This window comes from Camelina sativa, chromosome 5, assembly GCF_030686135.1.
Source record: "Camelina sativa cultivar CO46 ecotype springtype chromosome 5, ASM3068613v1".
Taxonomy (NCBI): domain Eukaryota; kingdom Viridiplantae; phylum Streptophyta; class Magnoliopsida; order Brassicales; family Brassicaceae; genus Camelina; species Camelina sativa.
In genome coordinates this window covers 21,608,159-21,621,298 of record NC_141884.1, presented here as the reverse complement: position 1 = coordinate 21,621,298, position 13,140 = coordinate 21,608,159, and the positions used below count along the sequence as shown (strand labels likewise).

At 33.4% G+C, this 13,140-nt stretch overlaps 2 protein-coding genes and 1 pseudogene across 5 annotated transcripts; 1 reads left to right on the top strand and 2 right to left on the bottom strand.

Moving 5' to 3' along the window:
- Window positions 1-15: 15 nt before the first annotated feature.
- On the bottom strand, window positions 16-2,264 carry LOC104787145 (uncharacterized). Of its 4 annotated transcripts, none has more exons than XM_087450547.1 (9): window positions 2,035-2,255; window positions 1,625-1,805; window positions 1,491-1,540; window positions 1,337-1,406; window positions 1,149-1,254; window positions 996-1,062; window positions 803-878; window positions 339-646; window positions 16-261 (listed from the first exon to the last, which is right to left on the bottom strand). In XM_087450547.1, exons 2-9 carry the CDS (start codon window positions 1,782-1,784, stop codon window positions 190-192), a joined length of 909 nt encoding a protein of 302 aa, XP_087306673.1. In that variant the 5' UTR covers window positions 1,785-1,805; window positions 2,035-2,255; the 3' UTR covers window positions 16-189. The 4 variants fall into 4 exon arrangements, with proteins under 4 accessions (XP_087306673.1, XP_010510973.1, XP_010510972.1 ...); XM_010512671.3 differs by having other exon boundaries at window positions 1,625-1,802; window positions 2,035-2,215; XM_010512670.3 differs by having other exon boundaries at window positions 1,491-1,805; window positions 2,035-2,264.
- On the top strand, window positions 2,152-4,627 carry LOC104789353 (jacalin-related lectin 17-like; annotated as a pseudogene).
- Window positions 4,628-4,885: 258 nt separating this feature from the next.
- Window positions 4,886-9,393, bottom strand: LOC104787144 (putative alpha,alpha-trehalose-phosphate synthase [UDP-forming] 10). Its single transcript, XM_010512669.3, has 4 exons — window positions 9,144-9,393; window positions 6,037-8,107; window positions 5,678-5,951; window positions 4,886-5,488 (listed from the first exon to the last, which is right to left on the bottom strand). Exons 2-4 carry the CDS (start codon window positions 8,022-8,024, stop codon window positions 5,165-5,167), a joined length of 2,586 nt encoding a protein of 861 aa, XP_010510971.1. The 5' UTR covers window positions 8,025-8,107; window positions 9,144-9,393; the 3' UTR covers window positions 4,886-5,164.
- Window positions 9,394-13,140: the final 3,747 nt, after the last annotated feature.

Genomic DNA, 13,140 nt, shown 5'->3' with positions numbered 1-13,140 from the left:
TATATAATCGCACGCTTCACAGTTAACACTAACATTAACAGAAACAAAACCAGTAACACAGTGAAACAAAAATGATGAAGAGCTTCTTCCTTTGGCACTAACTGGGGGTTTTGGTAGTCTGATTAAAATTATGTAACACAAAATTCTTCTAAACAATGTTCTGAAAATTTTCACATTCCATCTGACATATTAGTCGATATCCATCTCCCCCAGAATCTGCTTAAGCTCCTTTGCTCTCTTCCTTGCTAACTCCACACAGCTCTACGCAATGCAAAACCCATAAGGCGGTGTAAATCAAGTGGTGGATTAATATAAGAGAAAGCTGAACAAACTCTCACCTTGACGGCTGATGAGTAGGCAAGAACGGTTCCTCCTGATTTGTAGAGAGAAACCATTTGATCCGAGGAATCTAAAACAACAGTCACAAGAGTGTCCATGATCGACTCTTCTTCAGTTGTTGGATCTGCTAAGATGTACTTCTTGTGGAGTATACAAGTTAAAGAGAAAGGGATGTTCTTAAGTGTAAGTTTTCTCTTCTCCTTGTTCACTGCTTTTTTCTCGATGATCGAAGCATTGTCTTCATCTTTTCCTCCACTGATGGCAACTATTCTTCCATTGTCATTCAGAGCAACAACTGGGATTTCCACTGCCAATACAAAGGATCTCTTATGCATCAGAGGAAGAATATTAATCTGAATATGTAAACTGGTATTGTGCAGGGAAGAATTGAAGGGTTTAGTCTTAAGGAGTTCTACAAGAGCTGTGAAGCAAACTAAAGGAAAAGGACAAAGAAGGAACTTACAATTCGAAAAGGCTGCAACAGCAGAAAGAAGAGCAGCATCGAAAAGGGCACCATCAGCATTTAGGCAATATATGTCCTATGAGAAAGTTTAGAGAGCAACAACGTTCATAAATATACTATAAGACCTCACTAATTCAATAACTTTCAAAGAGATACTTCCCTAAAACCAATAGCTAGATACATATGCACTCACCAGATAACCCATCCAAGCAGCTTTTCCACTAACTAAGCACAGTTCTTTAAGATCAATCATTCCAGAACTGTAACGAAGGGACACATTTAGAAAGGAACACTATTGTATTTGATGCCCAACGAGAATGAGTAGAAAGATCAAATCGAAACACACCTTAGAATAGTATCAGACAAACGCTTTGAAATAACGGGAGCAGCGTCAGCTGGTCTTCCAGGACGAACAGTGGGAGAACAAATAGGAGGCATGTGGAACTCAAGAGCTAACAAAAGGAACAAGTCAGTCACAAAATGAAACACAAAATCACATAGAACAAAGACAAAGTCAGGGGTATAATAAAGAACCTATGCATCCTTCATCTGGTGAGTCTGTAGAAGGAGTCATAACTTCCATTCTAATAGCAGCAAGCATAGTCTATAAACAAGAAAAAGGATAAACTTTGTAACATTGCTGACTATACGAATCTAACCGAAACGTCGTTAAGGCGGTGGGGCTTACAGTGGAACCAATCTTGGCAAGAGCAGATCCATCAGCGGTTGAAACAAGTCCTATACACACAAAGAAAATACAAACAAGGTGACATGTTTCAAACAACTTAACTTTGATCAAAGTTAAGTTATATATTATTTTACCAGGGTTAACAATGGTGTCTCTGGCTTTCCCAAGTGGTCTAGCATCAGGTCGAAGAGATTCAGAGAGATGACGCTCAAAGAAACGAAGAGGAAAGATTCGTCTGAACGCATCAACTTCCATCTCTGTCGACAAGTCTTGTGATGAATCTGGTAACCCCATGTTTATGTTTATGTCTCTCTGCTTCATGTCACAAAAATAAGAGAATCATCAAAACCAATAAAGCTAAAGTATACAGAAGAAGACAGACACAACTTCTATCTTATAGTGACAGTCTCATCGTCCTTGGAAGGCAAAAAGAAAGTTTTTTTTTAGTTCCATTGACGCAAAAATCCCAAATACACTGAAACTGATACGCAAAAATTTGAGAATGTGCATCATCAACGAAGTGTCAAGGAATACAAAAGCTTACCTAAATAAAAGAAAGAACTGGAACTGATACACAAAAGCTGTTGTAGCGAAGAACAAAAAAAAAACAGGGCAAGAGAGTGTATGAAGAAGAGTAAAGAGCTCGCGGAGGCCGTAAGTAATGGGGAATTCGACGGAGACGGTGACGGTGACGACGGCTAGGTTTCTTTGGGATTTTTCACTGAACTAACTACTTCTTCATTATAAATGAGCCAAACAAAGCCCAATAATGTTGCTAAGCCCAAATAAACAATGTGATATAAAGAATTTTTTTTTGTTTTCCCGAAACTAGTTGTTGTTGTTGTTATTTCGAAATGTTGATAAATGTTTCAAGTTTTGATTACAGCATAATCAGTTCTCAAAATCTGTTGATTACAGCATTATTTTTTTTCAAGTTTTGTTTCACATATTTATTATCGTAACATGAAAACATTTTATATGTATAAACATTTAAGTATAGACATAAACACATCTTTTGACGTATCAAAAATATATGTAAGAGGTGACCCTGGAGGCATAAGGTACATCCGGTTCGACTATACCAAGAGCGCACAAGTGATATACTCTTGATCGTGATCTGAATTTGTTTCACCATATAATGCAGTTTGAGATTGACCATGAAAATGATGAACAACTTGAATCTGTCGAGGGTTATTACGAACCTAAGTCGAATGCGATTGTAGGACTTCAATTCAAAACCAACTTGAGGATTTCTGAGCTGATAGGATATCCAAAAGGAAGTAATGCCAAGTTTTCACTAGCTGTGGAGGGAAAGAAGATCATCGGGTTTCATGGATCTTACCAAACTCAACTCAACTCTCTTGGAGCATACTTCACTTGGATTACTCCAAGTAGATCAATAGAAGCAAAAGGTGGAAAAGGAGGCAATGAGTGGGACGATGGAGCTGACCATGAAGGTGTTACAAAAATACATGTACGAGGTGGTTGTGGTGGTATACAATTCATCAAGTTTGATTATATCAATGATGGGAAACATGTAGCTCGGCCAGCCCATGGTGTCAGCGGTAAAGGCTTCACGGAGCTGGTACGTCTAATATGGATTTTATTTTTTTATTTTTTATTTTTTAAAACTAAGAGTCTAGTATGGATTTCTTTTTAATTTTTTTTTTTTAAACTAAGAGTCTAATATAGATTTCTTTTTCATTTTAATTTTTAATAACTAAGAGTCTAATATGGAATTTGATTTTAATGATCTTATTATTAGTTTCTTAATTAATGTAGTATTTTGTTTCATCAACTTTATTGGTTTTGCAGTTTGAGATTAACCATCTGGCAAAGGAATATTTGGTTTCTGTTGAGGGTTACTATGACGAAGGCGATCCCGGGGTCATTCAAGGAATTGAATTCAAAACTAATATCTAGACTTCAGAACTAATGGGAGACAACAAGGGAAAGAAGTTTTCACTTGCAGCCAATGGAAACAAGATCATTGGATTTCATGGATATGCTGACAAGAATCTAAACTCTCTTGGAGCATATTTCACTAAATCATCTCCTTTTACTAAATTGGAATATGGTACTAGTGCATATGATCCTTGGGATGATGGTACTTTTGACGGCGTAAGAAAGGTGTACGTTCACTATGATAGCTCTAATGTATATTGTGTCAAGTTCGACTATGACAACAAAGGCAAAATGGAAAAGCATGAGCATGGGAGAATGATTAAAGAAGAAGGAGAGGTTACACTTCCTACAACTTATATATATGTATGTATGTTGTTGAATAGATTATATGAAGCTTTTGGTTTTTGTATATTGCAGTTTGTGGTGGACTATCCGAATGAATTTATCACATGTATTGAGGGGACTTCACAAAATCGAGTTACTGATACCCCCCCCATTGCGTCGCTGACTTTCAAAACATCGAAAGGGAGAACTTCGTCAACATTTGGAACAGCAACCAATAGTCCATTCGTGCTTGAGAGTAAAGGTTGTGGTCTTGTTGGGTTCTATGGACGGTCATCTAGTAGTAAACTCTATGCGCTTGGGGGATATTTCTGTCCACTGCCTCCTCTTCCCTGCGTAGAAAAAGTAGAAGCAAAAGGTCGTGATGGAGGAACTTCTTGGGACGATGGCGATTTTTATGGTATTCGAAATATATACATAGGGCACAGCAAGAAGGGTATTGCATTCGTCAAGTTTCTATACGATAAGGACAATCAGGTTGTGGTCGGAGATGATCATGGGAGCAAGACATTACTTGGAGTTGATGAGGTGATTATACTTCAGTTTTCGTATGAACTTTGTGGTCTTTATCAACTTATTTACTTGGAATTTTCTGGCTTTTTTTTTTTTTGTAGTTTGAGTTGAAGCACCCGGGTGAATACTTGATATCAGTCGAGGGTAGCTATGATGTTGTCCTAGATGGAATTGAATCCAAAGTTATACGCATGCTTAGGTTCAAGACCAATATGAAAACCTCTCAACCCTTTGGACTTGAGACAAAGCCAAGCTTCACACTCGAGAAGGAAAATCACAAGATCGTCGGGTTCCATGGAACAGTAGGTAAGATGCTTCATCAAATTGGGGTCCATGTCGTACCATTACATAATGATCATCTTCATACAAAAATATGAGCTCAAATGAATCATTAGCTCGCGCAAGATTTTATCTTCTTCTTCAATGATCTCTTTTCTTCAAAATTTTATCCTATATATATACGTCTTATAGTCTGTATTTCCCAATTTCATGTAATACGATATCGTTGGCTTTTAAATTGTAAAACAATTATAGTGGCAACGAAGAGCTTTTATATCTGTCTCTACAACTACACAAAAAATATCTATTTGTTAAACATGTATATGATGAACTAATGAAAACACAGATGAAACAGATTTTGAAGGAGAACATAAATTAAACTTAGATCATACACAAGACAATATTATATATACAAACACAATTGGAAAGAGCTGTTACTTGCTCAGTCGTAAATTACGTTCATGTACAAACCTGAACGAACTACCACAGGCCCAAATCGCAACAATTTAAGTTTCGTCTCTCTGTTTGTTTTGTTTTTTTTAGTGTTTTCTATGTACAAATCATGTTTTTATCATGATTTCAGATTACATTTCCCTTCTAAATAACTTGGTTAAACCCCAATGATCTCTGATTTCTCATACCACGCTTTCAAAGGAGACTCTGAGATGAGAAGTATACCTAGGTTTTGGGCTCGAAGTGTTGGCAAGTCCTTGAAGCAATTTCACCACATCGCTTACTTCATCGAGGAAGTATTTGGCTTTGCTTGGTTTTCTTCCCACTGTACACGCGAATATCTCTGTAGACATTGACGATGATTGAGCTGAGAGGGTTGTTGATATGCTCTCAAACATCTCCTCGTCTGATCTGTCATCCCCAATGCATACCACAAAATCTGGCACACTCCCATCTTCAAGCATTCTATTAAGAATTTTCCCGGTGACAAGACCCTTGCTTACTCCCTGTAGTGAAAAAATCTCAGTCTTAAGACTACGTATGAACCAGAGAGTATAAGGAATGCTTTAATTTAGTACAATGAACAGAGACATTATGAATCATAGAAAGATTTGGAGATGTTTTTCTATGGATCATTGTGTCATGGGTTCCTTATTTTTCATCAACACAAGATGGGGTGGAGAAAATTTATTTACCTGAGGCTTAACTTCAACGATTTGGTGGCCTCTGTGAACAACAACCGGTTCATTCACAAGAACGGTTTCTAGATGGTCCAGTAGTTCCTTGGCTTGACAAGAACCAAAGTCTGGGTCAGCATCTTGGTGATGCCAGACTAAAGCACTCTCTTTCGCTTCTATATTGGATCCATCAGTAGTCTCTGTATATAGTCTCATAATAGGTTCCACAACTTTCTTCCACTCAAGGTCATCGGATAAGCCGCTTGTTACCCAGTCAGAAGAATTATTCCACCTGCATTACGAAGTTTGTCTTCTTAGTTTTTCTTTCCCACAGGAAAATTTCACAACAAGTGAGTTAACACAAACCAGTAACTAACCTTGTGAAGTAACCGTGTTCAGCCGCTATTCCAAGATTCTTACAAGGAGCAAGCCACTCGCTCAAAGAAACTTTCCCCCTCCCGCTAACAATGAATATAGTGTTGTTAGGATCACTACACAGTGTCTTCAACGCAGATATAACTTCGGCACTTGGGTCCTTTACGATCGAGGTCTCAGGAACTAAAGTACCATCATAATCAAGAAATATAGCTCTGTTGCTCGATCTTCTGTAAGCACTAACGGTTTGCTCAACGGATAGCCTTCTGAAATTAGGAGAGAGAGCGACGAGCCTGAAACCCAAACCCCAACCCACACCCCAGCACCGTTTACTGTAATGATCTCGAGACGCCCTCTCCAAATCCTGCGAAAAGCTGCGTGCCCAATAAGCCACATCATGTGTACTAATGTAGTGAAAGTGTTTTTTATGTCGTAGTTGCTTCTCAAAATCAGACATGGTGATAGCAGAATATATTGAATCGGCTACTGCATCAATGTCCCAAGGATTAACCCTAATCGCACCACTTAGAGAAGGTGAGCAACCAATGAACTCAGACAGAACAAGCGTGCTTGTGCGAGGAGAATCATCACTTATTCCCAGAAACTTATCCATAATAGGAGTTCCCTGCCGACAAACAGTGTACTTGTATGGAACTAAGTTCATCCCATCCCTCACTGCATTGACTATGCAGCATTCTGCCATGGCATAATAGGCAGACTTCTCAAACCGGGGAACAGGACGATCAATCAGAACCACTGGCTCATAATCAGGCGAACCATAACGCTCGTTAATTCTTTTAACAGTATCATACGTTTCTTTCTTCGCTTCTTGAACGTCTTTACCTGAGCCTCTGGCTGGGTTCACAATCTGAATAAGAACTACTTCCCCTAGCATCCTAGGATGTTGCTGTAGCAGGTGTTCAAAGGCCAGTATTTTAAGACTTAATCCTTTGAATATATCCATGTCGTCAACTCCTAGAATTACCTTTTTACCCCGATACTTCTCTTGAATCTCTTTCAGTTTGTCAGCTGTAGCAGGAAGATTGAGAACGGATTCCAGCCTTCCCATGTGAATACCTATAGGAAGAATCTTCAAGAAAACTGTACGACCCAAGTAGTCAAGAGCAATATGCCCTCTCTTAGATTCATACTCCAATCCAAGCATTCTACAGCAGCAAGACAAGAAATGCCGTGCATAATCAAAGGTGTGAAAACCAATTAAGTCACAGTTTAAGAGCCCTCTTAGTAATTCCTCTCGAACAGGCAAGGTCCGATAAATTTCTGAAGAAGGGAATGGACTGTGGAGGAAGAAACCAAGCTTAACCCTGTGGAAACGCCTTCTCAAAAATGTAGGGAGAACCATTAAATGATAGTCATGGATCCAGATATAATCTTCCTCAAGATTGATCACGCCCATTACCTTATCTGCAAATATTTTGTTTGCAGAAACATAAGCCTGCCAAAGACCACGATCAAAGCGTTCACCATGATCAGGGCACATGGGCAACATGTAGTGGAAAAGTGGCCATAGCTGCTGTTTACAAAAGCCAAGATAGAATTTTTTATGCACATCTTGTGGGAGGAAAGTCGCTACGCAATTGAATTCCTCAAACAGATTATGGGAAACCTCGTCTTGCTCACAAACATCAACATGTGTCTTGAGCGATCCAACATAAATGACTTCTGTCTCTGGAGAAAAACCATCCTTCAGATGTAACAAGGGAGCATCATTGTCGAGGCTGAACTTCCACTTTCCAGTTTCTGAATCCTTTTTACCATTTAAAGGAAGGAAGTTGGCCACAATGATCTTGCGCTCGCGGCAAGGTAACGAAATGACATCTGAATCACCACCAGTAATTCCATATCCATCGACGTCAGATATGATGCCAGGAACAGTCATCACTCTTGGAAGAGCTCTAGGGGTCGTAGGCATGTCCAACAGATCCCCAGATGCCAAGTCCAATAGATTTCCAAATGATTTTGACCCCATTATTCCAACAAAAAAATCATGAAAAGGTAGATACTACCAAGATGATGAAAACAAGTTCCCAAAGAACTCTCTGCTATAAATACCTACAAGTAAAAAAAAGAGAAATTTATCACAAATCATATAGTTTGAATCCACAGACCAATCAGTCAAATTTCAAGCTTTTTACAGAATTAGAGGGGGGTATTCAAACATGGATTTTAAGAGATTTTGAGTTTCTTTTAAAATCATGTGTTATTCAACTTGTGTTTTTAAAATCCCTTCTCAAATCTCATGTTATTCAACTTGACATTTTAACAAAATCATTCAAAATAACTCACAATCTCTTGTTATTCAATCAAGAATTTATAAAAGTCATATCAAATCCACTGTTATTCAAATTTAACACTTTTTTTTCAAAAAGTACTAAAAACTGATTTTGAGAGATTTTGGATACCTTTTTACTTGAAAAAACTGCAATAAACAAATCTCACCTCTAGAGGTGTTATTTAGAAGGATTCTAAAAAAACCAAAAAAAAAAAGACCCAGACTCCCAGTTATATTTTTTCTTATCGTAAAAAAGATAGAATAATCTTCCAAGGTTTCAAAATTGCAAAACTATACGAACTCATTAGGTTATAGAAGAGATTACAAACACACAGAGATGGTGACTTGATCATCATCAAGTAGCAGAGATGATGATTGAATTCAAATGACAACAGAACCACAGATTGTTGTAATTTCTCACAACACAAATGAAAGAAAAAAAAACTAAGTAAAAATCTACAAAAAGTCCTCAAAATAATCTTCAGTTTGAACATCGCACAAACAGTTCAATCACTAGAACTGTAGAATCTGAGATTTTTTAAAAAAAAACTTATTTCACGAACAAAAAACAAAATCTAAAAATCCAGATCATAGTTATTTTGCATATCACTGAAAGACCAAATTTAGAAACCCCGACCCAAAAAAACTCCACAACAACCCCCTTAAAACCCCCCAAAGCATCAGAAGAAAGCAATCAAAGAAGAACAGATCGTGCGACTCAATAGCTTAATCAGTTAAAAAGATCAGAAGAGAAAGTAGTACTAATAACTGAAAAATAAAAAAAAGAGTGAAGGAACAAAAGTCAAATCTGCTTACCAAAAAAAAAAGGGAAGGTAAGGAATAAAATCACCGGCGGTCACGGTTTGAGAGTTTGCTCCGATCACCGGCGATCAAAGGTATGGAATCGAAGTAGAGGGAGACGAAAGAGGAATTGGAATCAGAGAAATGGGATATTCTGGGGGAAGAGAGACTTAAAATTTATATAATTAAATAGTAATGAGTTTGGTTCATTCTTCTTTCCTCTGCTTATTAAAAAGTTGGATAAGTTCCATAGACTCCTATTTTTATTTTATTTTTTATTTTTTTCCCACTATTTTTATTTTCTTTGTCAACATTTTTTTTTTACGTTGTCGACATTTTTTCTAATTCATTTTTCTTAGAAATACATTTTCTAATATTGAGAAGAGATTACTATTGGCAATGATTTTTTGAATCAAATGAGACGAGAACATTTTATTGTTTAGTAGATTTTATTTTAGATCATTCTTTTTAAATATATATGTATTTTGATATTTTTTTGGTTTTTTTTTGTTACCAAACATAAATGAAATTGTTTTAGTAAAGTAATGTTGATTTTTTTTTTCTATGTTTTTTTAGTTGGGGTTCAGTCAAGAAGAACTGATACTAAACTCTATCAAATGAAGACTTTTAGGTTAGTTGTTTTAAATTAATTTTATTCATTTTATTATTATTTGTAAATTGTACCACATGTGTACAATGAATTCTTATTGTTATCTTTCAAAAACCAATGATTAATATCCTTATGTACGTAATATGAAACAAAGCTATGAACTTGACTTAATCCAAAACAGGACATGTCATTTTTCTATTTTAAATTTTAATTTTACCAATATTTTTTCCTATATCATTAGTAATTAAGGCGGAACAAATACTAATATATATATATATATATATATTATCTTGATAACTCATAATAGATCATCTAAGTCTACCAAGGAGTTTGAAACATCTCTATGGATGTCTACGGAGTCCTCCCTAACTTTTTATTTTAAATATTTTTTTGATAAAATTTACTTAAAATGCAATTTACAAAGAAAACAAATACAATTCAAATGTTATATAAATATCATCACAGTTAGTCAATTAAATGAGCATTAAAAAGGATTAATAGCAAACTTCTAATCTAATGAGAAACAATATATATATATATATATATATATATATTTGTATGAAAGATGTTTTGATTTATTTGAGTATTTAAAAGGGATTTTTGCCAAAAATGCTATATTTTTGGCAAAATTAGAAGAAGAGAATCTTACAATAAACGACTCACTTATTCACCAAGAGCCTAACTTATAATGTTGGCTCTTTCTTTTAACTGATTTTTTTTAGTTAACCAACATAATATCCAATAATATTTGTATCTCACTAAAACTTAGCTGTTGACCTATTTTTATACCATTCGTTTAAGTAGAATAAATATTTTAACAAATATTTTGTCAATAAAATAATAAAATAGTTTTATCTTTAATTTTTTTTATTTAATCTTTAAATGTCGTATTTTGCTCTCTATACAAATAGTCATTTGTGCTAATATTTAAATATTTTTAGAACAAAAAGAAATATGCATGTTTAATTTTGGCCAATTATCAAAGAGTTGAAGATATCGTTAATTTATGATTAAGAGAGAAGAAATCATATTTGAAAAGATAGTGGCAACTATGCTAATTAATAATATAAAACATTATCATCTCAAATATGATTTGTCGTATACTCGTAACTTAAGTAATTATGATTTTCTACGAAGATATTCTAATAACTTCTGGTTGTTTACGTTTTTGCAATTTGTTTCTTTAATAAATTGCGTCTAGTTGATTATTTATGAAGATTCTTTGATAAATTTTGATGGACTGCGTTACTCTAATATGTTATGCCTGAAGGTTATATTACTTCTTTTTGATCGGTTGTTTAGTCTGTTCTTATTATTTTAGATCGAAATAAGATTGCTTAATATATAACTATACAACTTGAGTATTTCAATTTCACGAGTGAATGATCAAAAGTCTATTGGTTTCCACCAATCTTTTTTTCTTTTTTTTTTTTTTGACAAACTGGTTTCCACCAATCATCGTTCTATTTTAGCACAAAATATAAATGAATACAAAATACCTTTTGGATAGTGTTATTATTGCTCATGAAAATGATCTCGTAATTCAGTTTTTGGTAAAAATAAAACCAAATGTCTTGTTCGTAAATTCTTTATTACTAGTTTGAAAGGCAACCTTGGATCTGAAGAGTATAGCACTACAAGAAAATAGAGTCATAGCTACACTAAAATTTGTTGCAATAACTCCATATTTTGTTGCAAATTTGAAAATGCAATAAAACTGAGACACATTTTCTATTGTTGCTATATGAGCGTTGCAAATTGGTATTTGTTGCACATATATTGCAAAATTTGCAATAAATAGACTCCTTGCTATGTTGTCATATTAATGCAACATTATTTTTGTAGTAAATTTGTTGTATAATTGTAACGTATCTTTGCAACTTTCATTTGTTACAAATTATTGCCACATAAAAAGTATAGCAAATATTATTACAGATATACAATGAATAAATTTATTGCTATATGTGTTGTATTATTGCAACAAAATTTATGAAGCAAATTAGTGGTGTAATTACATCATTTTTGTAACATTAATTTTAATCACATCATTTTTTTGGCGCATTAAAATATAAAATTTTCTTTCATATTTTCTTATAATAAGATTTAAAATCCATTTTATAATAAAACGGAAGTACACAACATTGTTTTGTAGACTATATAATTTTAATAAGTTGGTTACAAATAGGTTATAGATTAATTGTTAGATTAATTGGTTACAAGTTAAATAGTGGGTGCAACTTTAATTTATTTCCGAAAATCTTAAAGAGAATATTCTAAAGAATCATTTGATATCATCTAATTTACCATATTAATTTCCTTTATACATCCATATTAAAATCTTTTGATATCTAACTTAACATATTAATTTATTAATTATCATAATACTTCAGCTCTCATATTTATATATGAGTCTATTTTGTGAAACAAATAAATTATCATATTATTTATTATAATAAAAAATAGTTTTATTTCCGGATATACCATAAGGTTATTTTTTAAAAACAAATATAAATTGTTCAATCTATAAAATATTCAAGCTTTAGTAATATTATTCTTTAAAAAATATCAATTGAATTAAAATTTTTACTTAGTAACGGGTCAAAATTTGAATATTTAAATTCAATTTCATATTTTTTTTGTTGAATTTTATATAATATAATAAACTTAAATAATTTATTTTGAAATATTTTTAAAATATTTCATCTTGATATAAAAGTTAGAAGCTATAAACACTCCAAATTGATTTGTTATAGCAATGTCAATAATATGAAAGAATTTCAAGAAACCAAGTATATTAAAACAAAAAGTATAACAATATATTAAATTACTCATAATATAATTACTCGCTTTTTAGAAACCAAAATTACAAAATTATGTCTTATAATGACATTCAAGTCATGATGCAGAATATAAATTGTTGAAATAACTTCACATACATAAACTAATACAATATATTAAAATTTTATTTTAAAATATAAAATATGCATAATTTTGTAGAAAATTAAATTTAACCAGTGTTATAGCACGGGTACTTATCTAGAATCATTAACAATATAAAACTTACAAAATATGTATCTTTTTCAAGCCATCATATTTAGCATATGATTTTATTGCATAATGTTTTATCCAAAAAAACTTTTAACAACAATCACATAAATTATATTTTACATAAAAATTACAATATAAATAAAATGAATTTCAACTCGTGCTCTAGCACGGGTCTTAATCTAGTTTAATAATAAAACAATAAACAATAACTTATTTTATTAAATAATCAATTACTGAAATATTTTAACAACGAATTAGAAACTAGTAGAAAAAAATGAACCATAATAATAAATAAGTTTAGATATAATAATAACTTTGAAGGAAAAACTAAAACAATTAAGTGTGTTTACACTA

Bases quoted from the DNA above. Each gene is read 5' to 3' on its own strand.
- LOC104787144 (XM_010512669.3), bottom strand. From the start codon at position 8,024: ATGGGGTCAAAATCATTTGGAAATCTATTGGACTTGGCATCTGGGGAT. The intron at 5,952-6,036 runs GTTAGTTACTGG...TTCGTAATGCAG, and splicing joins GAACACGGTTACTTCACAAG to GTGGAATAATTCTTCTGACT. The intron at 5,489-5,677 runs GTAAATAAATTT...TTTTCACTACAG, and splicing joins TCGTTGAAGTTAAGCCTCAG to GGAGTAAGCAAGGGTCTTGT.
- LOC104787145 (XM_010512670.3), bottom strand. From the start codon at position 1,784: ATGGGGTTACCAGATTCATCACAAGACTTGTCGACAGAGATGGAAGTT. The intron at 1,407-1,490 runs GTAAGCCCCACC...TCTTGTTTATAG, and splicing joins TTGCCAAGATTGGTTCCACT to ACTATGCTTGCTGCTATTAG. The intron at 1,063-1,148 runs GTGTGTTTCGAT...CCTTCGTTACAG, and splicing joins TTGTCTGATACTATTCTAAG to TTCTGGAATGATTGATCTTA.